Consider the following 7,790-nt stretch of genomic DNA (forward strand, 5'->3'; position numbering starts at 1 on the left):
CACCGTTCGGAAACCCATAAAATCTTATTGGTCTTATAACTTTATCCACTACATAGTTATGGAACCAATAAGGGCAAATGTTGAGAAACCGGGCACTAAAGTGTCCCGCTTACAAATAAAAATGACGAAGTGCCTTTCCGATTTTTCATATTTTTAACTGCAAAGAAAGATATTAAAGGTGGGAAGATTTGAAATTGACCTCCGTATAATATTACAAGAGACACTTACAAACACCACTTCAACCTTCGTCATACATAGAAAACTGAATTTTTATGTAGGATAAAGTCATATTCAATTTGTCGCCACTCGCCGCAATTTGCATAGACAAAAAGTTGCCCAAAAGCAAAAAGTTACTAAAAATCCAAATCCAAACGCAACTTCGCTTGAAATTCACGAAGAATGCTTAATGTTAGAGCCAAACCGAGTTTCACTTTGAGATTATTTTATAAATACGTTAACGCTATATCAATTGTTCCCGTACATATAGGTCATAGCGCTATCTAGATACTCTGTATATTTGCAGGTTTGGTTTTTGAAGAAACTAATTATCTGTCAATTGATTGAAACAGGGTTACCGAAAATAGATTCGTTTTGGTATTTCGTTTTCACTCGTTATCGWCAAATTTATTGAACATTTCAATAGTGCATGAAAGCGCAATGAAATATTTCAYTCGCGWGAAAAGAATTRAAATTGTGAAAAAACGTTTGACTAATACCGTTTACTGAGCTGGATTTATGTTCAGGGTTGCCCTCTCTACGATGATGATAAATCATCTCAAAGCTTAATAAATAATCTTGACATACCATTATGCAAATTCGAGCTATTCTCCGTAATGACTCCGGAAGAGATTTTACTGTGGTCACTCTGGAATCCACTACTGCAGTTCGCGGACGATCCGGAATCGGACAAGTTGTTTAACATACAAGCTGTATCAGTAAGAGAGTCTGTTGATACCTGCAGAACGTGTACGTTGCTTTGATAATTGTCGAGGGTTTTGCTATTGTCGGCTGTTTGTACTGTTAAAACGCCATGCGATCCCTAAAATAGTAACAGTAAAACCACCAATTAGATGCAAAATCATTTAATTATACATTACATTCAATAATAAATTCCATATAATATTAAAAAACCGTATTTTACTTTAGAATAAATCATACCTGAAAACAGGCCATTGCATGGTCTCCCAGTTGCTCTTGGTAAAACTTTTGAATATCAGCAGGTAAAAGGGAGAATCTGTTATCTGACACTTCAATAGCAAGTAGCAGCCACAATTTCGCTTCTTTTGTACAAATCTTATCGGAGCAAATCTTTAGTCTTATTTTACTCAGGATACTCGCCACTTTGTCAGGGCTTTCTTGTTTGAGACAATTGCCATTTAAGTAAAACTGGAAGTAAGAAAGTTTTTGTTAAATATAATATTTATATTTATTAGTGATGGGTGCATCGGAACTAGCCCGGCTCAGTGAGCCAAATCTTACAAATGACCCTCGGGTTTGAATCTTTAAAATTTAGTATCGTTCTCGCGATCACTGAGCCTCAGGTGACGACTCGATGATCCTTCGTTCTGTTCGCGTTCCATTATGTTCTGTGGCGGAATTTTAGTATGGATCTCCATTCCGTGCTATCTCCATTATGTTGCATAGTTTGGAATAAACTTGACAATAATCCTGAATTTATTTCATATTTTTAAAATTATAATTCTATTTTTCAATATGAATGGAAAATAGATTTCTGTTGGCCTATAGAAAAAAGTGTTTTAGATATTTTTCCAGTTTTTAGCTAATATAAATTACATTGCATATCTTTTCATGCCATTAATTACGTCAAGTGTGAACTGTATTTAAATAAATCTTTACATTGGAAAGTAAAGGATTAAAGTAAGGACACACAGTAAAGGACTAAAGAATTAATTTTCAAAGAATGTTGGCAAAACGAAACAAAAATAGAAAATCTGCATAAAGAACTCATTCAAACCGTGCACCGAGACCCGACTACAGATTCTTAAAAATAATCCGACTTTCCCATCACTAATACTAATTAAAACTGGATTAAGTTGATAATTAAAATTAACATGCTGAATTAAATCGTCAACTTGACGATCAATCTAAGTTATCAGTAGTTGTATTACCTGGATGACAAAAAGCTTGAGATCCAGGGGATCTCCCGTTTCCAGTAACATATCCAAATATGAAAGAAGAGGGGTAGCCATAAATGAAAACTGTCGGCCATTCGCTAATCTGGCTTTATTAAAAAAATCTCCCATTAATTGAACGCTGTTCCTAAATAAGTTTGGATGGGCGCTTTTCAGGTTTACACTTCCTAAAAATTAGCATAGATAATGTTTTAACCAAAACAAATAAGTTTAATATTCTTTAATTACCTTCAAAATTTTCCTGTAGTTTTCTAAGAAACATCAACCTAATATTCTGCTGATGAATTTCTTGTGAAAGAAATGTTCTGGAGGCAATGAGCAGAACCAATTTGGTTGCTAAGTCGCCATCTTCCAAGCACGCGTCATGTATTACCTCAAAGCTTTTTCTGCAATAAATAATGTTTTCAGTTAAATTTAGCTTGAAAATAATATTATTGACTATTATACAAAATTTCAATTCAGTTAATAAATTTCAGTAAACTATTTCACAACATTCTTCAGAAGAAAATAAATCTATTCACACCTCTAAAATATTGGTTGAAGGTTTGGATTTTTTGTAAGTTAAATTATATTGTTAAAAACGACAATGCACGGTGATTCAAATAGGCGTAATTTCTTTCAAATAATTATTGCGGTATGAGAAACTTTTTTGAGCTCAGCTGTGTTTAGCATATGAATGTGTTGTATTTGTGTGTGCACTCATATGTGCATGTGAATGTTTTCTAGTATTCACAGTTTATTAGGAACTATATTATTCGCGTTAAAACATATGCATGTTCGCTGTATATGTATGATACAAGAAGAAAACCAAAAAATTGACAAATTTTAAAGGATCCCTACATTTTCTTAGTTAAAAGAGATACAGAAAAATGTTTCATGCAAAAGTGTCTTTATAATGATTGTTGAATGCAATGCATTTTCAGAATTAGTATACGGGGTCAGCTAAAAAATGTATGGGGCGTAAACTATGTTTTTAATACCTGCCTAATAGGCTGTTGACGGCACGAGAAATGTTGCTATGGTTCCAACTTTAAGAAAAAATATAATTTAAACACTGGAAATGGAGATGCAGCTTAGGAGTTGAAAACGGTTTTCTGCTTTCAATAGCAGAAATCTAGATAATAAAAAAAGCTTTTCTATATAACACTTTTTCACATACCTTTTTAAATTAATAAAAACAATTTAACCATCAAAATGGCGCAGACCTGATTTCTCAGACCTTGCTTATTTTTTTTTTAATTAGATGATTTAATTTAGATGAAAACTTGTTAAAGTATGTACTTTGTAGAATTGGGGGGCAAAGTGGCACTGGATGAGGCGTGGCTTTGTGGGGCAGAGCAGCTGGTGTGGAGCAGCTTTAGAAGTTTTGGGAAGATTTAGGGGGCCTGCGGGTTTGAGGGTGTGATTTTTACCGCTAAGAGCTGAGTTGGGGCTTGTAGGGGAGATTGTTCGGGGGTTTTGGTGGAGCACGAGGTGAAGAGACTGAGCTGGCGGCCTTTTATCAGGCTTGTTAGGGTCTGGACAGCTCATCTTGCTTTGAAACGCGAAGGCGAAGGGCGTTGTTGTCTGTGGATTGGAATTTGGATCGGGATTCGTGCTTGGATTTGGAAGAGGCGGGTATTTTTGGCTTTCCCGACTCTTTCATGACCGCACTTTCCCTCACACTTACAGCTCTGAGGTTGAGAGGCTCCTTTTTAATTGACCCCGTGTGTGGAAACACGTTAAGGGTCGCGATATCGGCTTCAAAAGTTAAAGAAAAATTACTGAAATAAATTTTACATTTGGCACCATCTCCGCCTGTTTAAGAGAGCAATACTCAGGCAAACTGAAAGCATACTACTTTTTCAAGTTAAGCCCAGAGACAAGGGATGATTGCTTGTCTCTGGTTAAGCCCGTGTCCCATGCATCCGTTTATACGATGGTAGGATGATACGAAAGTGTTTCTATTGGTTGGAGATCTGTCAATTCGTAAGACGGCGGACAAATTGACAGATCTTCAACCAATAGAAACACTCGTACCATCGTATCATCGTACAAACGGATGCATAGGACACGGGTTTTACTTCATCAATTTCAGTTATTTTAAACCGACAATTCGAAATAATATTTTTGTTAAAAGTGGCCCAACACCCAACTCTTCCTGCTTTACCTACTATAACAAATTTCGTATCATTTGCAATTTCCGATATACCCATACTATACGATAAAGTTGAATACATCTGCTCAAAATACGTATCTTTTAAGAACAATTTAGTTTCCCATAAGCAGGATTGCCAGTTTAAAAAGAACCGAGATGTGCTGAAATAAGCAAAAACCAGCTTTAAAGGTCCAGAGAAATTCACCATGTAATTTGATACTCTCTGAATCGCAATGTAAAGTTAATATTTATTGTTTACAAGAATCGACTAACATAACCTGATCGTACCATGTGCATCTAAAAACACATTTTGTGAAACTTTGGTGACTGGAAGTTCAGACAATTGTTAATGAATAAAACTGATATCTCATTATTCTACTTCTAGCACCTTGTTTAATGTTGCGTACGTAATATCTGGGTGAGTTAGGTCAATGTACTTACTCGACATCCATTTCATTTCGACAGTTTTCATTCCAGTGTTCAATGATGTACTTAATCTTCTGATTGAGTTTAATGCCATCATCGTTAATGTTCAATAGTCTGATTTTACTGATCAAGTCATCATACCCGTTGGATGCATCAGAAAAAGTTCGATTATCCTGCATGTTGAAACTTGATGCACTGTTATTCACGGCTGGAGGACTAATGCTGCTGTCCAATCCCGGGTTTTTCGTGTTATGACTGTGAATCTTCAAGTTCAACCATCCTCGTCCTCTACCAACGCCGTTGGACATTTTTTGCATGTGAATCTGGCACACTGGATTAATATCACAAGTATTTTACGGTAAAAAATTAATGTTATTATTTACTGGGGTTCTGAGTATTATTTATTAGCTAGCACTGGGAAATACAGATTTAAGTTCCCAAAATTCGATTTGTAACCCCCGACATTTAGATGATTATTTGTTTCAATAAACGCGCACAATTTTCTTATTAACACCTATGTCCATTTACCACACCATTTACATTGAAAACTGAATACTGTATAGTGAGTAATCTGTGATTGAAAACAAATCCTGTTCAGAGTCGTGTTTTTATAATTATATTGACATGTGACATGTCCATAGATAAAGACTGATGTAAGGACATGTCTTCTAGTCTCAAACTATATGCAGCGTGCCAGCGTTGCCAGACCAAGAACTTCGAAAACGGTAGAATGGATAGAAAAAAACGGTAGATAATTTTATGTGCCAAAGTTTCTGTTTTTCGAATTTTTCAGTCGTTTTCAATGGTGCTTTTGGAAAAAATTGCTTTTTGAACAAAATATTTTATTTAAATAACTTTACAAACAATTAAAATCAAATAACGGAGTTTTACTATTTTGTCGAAACTTGTCAAATGAGAACATAAAGGCAGCATGTCTACCTAAACGGGCACCACGTGAAAAATATCTACAAAGTAAGACTCGATTATTTTATGTTCTTTTTGTCTTGGGTTCCAACCTTTAAGAATAGCGATCATGTAAAATGAAATATAATCATTCCGTTGCACAAGTTTCACCTACCTAAAAAATAAATTCTGACAAAAATATTTTAAAAACATATCAATTTGATGAAAACATGTTTTATTTTTTTAATTTATTTACCAATAATAGCCACCTCGAATTATTTGCCCTTATTTATTCAAATATACCCACGTTCAGATTTAAGCATTGGGAGGAGTTTGAGTCGGGACTATTGACTTACGTCTTACAGAAATTTCTAAGAAAATTCGTAAATTATATTGAAAGTATTTAACGTAAAGATAGGGCGGTAGGACCCACCCTAAAAGCGGTAGATCTACTGTTAAAACGGGAGACCTGGCAAGCCTGCTCTCGTATACTTTAAGGTCAAAGTGAGTGCATCTTGTTCTTCGATTACCATTTTAGTTAAGTCCCTGGGCCCTCTGGCGGCGAGAATATAGCTACACTTTGACTAGGGAAATTTGACACTTATTTTGAATAGATGTCATTGTGGCTTATTTTGTTTAGTTCTATTCAGCTTTTTCAGGCCTATAAACAGATATACATATGGAAATGTGTAAGTAATGTTTTATGTTATAGGCAACCAGGAAGAAGAAGAAATACAAGTACCCATGTATTCGTGATTTTCGCAGTTAATAATGGCGAGTAATGTTTACGCTTTGCAGGGCCCCCATCGGTAGTTGAACTCCTCGCGAATACGAAAAGCTAATTATAAAAAAAACTGTAATTTTTATTTCAGTGTTTGTATCGCTCCTATCAGAGATTAGTAGCCTACTTGTAATTTTTGCTGCTACTCGCGAATTCAAAGGTCCTAACGCCCACTGGCGGTTAAATTATAAACTACACTTAACGGGTAAGGACAGACCCAACACAGATCACAACCATTAAGGCCCGTTTGCACAGTTGAAAATAAGCTTGGCTTTGCCATTAAGCTCAGCGTTAAAATTAAATGGGTTTGCACCACATTATAAACCAGGATTACAGCATTCAAAGCTCGGTTATAAATTAAGCCGTCAACTTTGGTGGCTTATGGTGTTAAGCCGTAAATTCTAACCTTCGTTTTCCTTCCTCATTCATGTGGCGATAGTTAACAAAATTGAAAATTACGATAACAAACAAAAAACAAAAACAATGGATATCAAAACTTGTTTTGACATATTTGAAGACGATCTAGATATATTTGAGATAATCGAATTTGGATTTCCTAAGACGATATATAACAGAAATTATTCATGAGAGGACTTGGAGGAACTACTAACTTTTAAAAAAATATTTGGGTTCTACAAAACCACCACAAATATAAATGAATTGGATTATTTAATTGATATTGGTCAATTGCAAAATAAAACCATAAATAATCTTCAAAATCACCGCAACATTATACTACAACAATTCATTAATTATTTAGAAAATTTGCGTTAAAATTTTAGTCAGTACGAAATAAAATTTCAATACCTATATAAAACTTGAAAAAAATCGAAAATACCTATATAAAATTTCAATACCTATATAAAATAAAAATGCTTGAAAAACAGAGATTAAAATATGAACGTCGGGTTGGAACACTCTCACCGCAAGGTTCCTAAATTGTACAATTTAGGAACCTTGCCTTTTTTTTTTGTTTTTTTTGTTTGCCCGGCGGCTGGAGGAATAAAAATCTTCGCGAAGACGCCCAGTGTTCCGAACCCTGGGTAGTGTTGGATTCTTACCAACTAAAAAACCCCCTTTTTGGTACTACGAGTTTTCGGGAGTTAACCTTTAATGCCCGTATGCACCGACAGACTTTAATCGCGATTAAGCCTTAAACCGGTTTAAAAATCGTAAACGGTATGCACCGTCGACTGTTTTGACCTTAAGCGCGTTTAACTTTAATCCGCCAACCTGCGAGGATTAAGTTCTTAAACTAGTTTAATTACATAACATAACCTTTAAAATTGAGGGTTTTGTTATAGATAAAGACGAGGTTTTGTTTTCGTCCTAGCAAATTCTAGTCGGTTCGTGTGTTAACTACTTGGAAAATGGAGTTGGAAGAAGAAAT

At 35.0% G+C, this 7,790-nt stretch overlaps 2 protein-coding genes across 2 annotated transcripts in view; both read right to left on the reverse strand.

The window, feature by feature from the left end:
- The window catches only part of LOC109542563 (replication factor C subunit 5), a gene marked incomplete at its 5' end in the record, with an annotated part of 45,862 nt that overhangs the window by 19,232 nt on the left and 18,840 nt on the right, over positions 1–7,790 (reverse strand).
- LOC125503770 lies at positions 761–5,358 on the reverse strand. Its single transcript, XM_048664577.1, has 5 exons — positions 4,732–5,358; positions 2,382–2,539; positions 2,130–2,320; positions 1,159–1,386; positions 761–1,039 (listed from the first exon to the last, which is right to left on the reverse strand). The coding sequence occupies exons 1-5, from the start codon at positions 5,031–5,033 to the stop codon at positions 776–778; spliced, it is 1,143 nt and encodes a 380-aa protein (XP_048520534.1). The 5' UTR covers positions 5,034–5,358; the 3' UTR covers positions 761–775.

This window comes from Dendroctonus ponderosae, unplaced genomic scaffold (genome assembly GCF_020466585.1).
Source record: "Dendroctonus ponderosae isolate FM_Combo_2020 unplaced genomic scaffold, Dpon_F_20191213v2 Dpon_F_20191213_3, whole genome shotgun sequence".
NCBI classification, from domain to species: domain Eukaryota; kingdom Metazoa; phylum Arthropoda; class Insecta; order Coleoptera; family Curculionidae; genus Dendroctonus; species Dendroctonus ponderosae.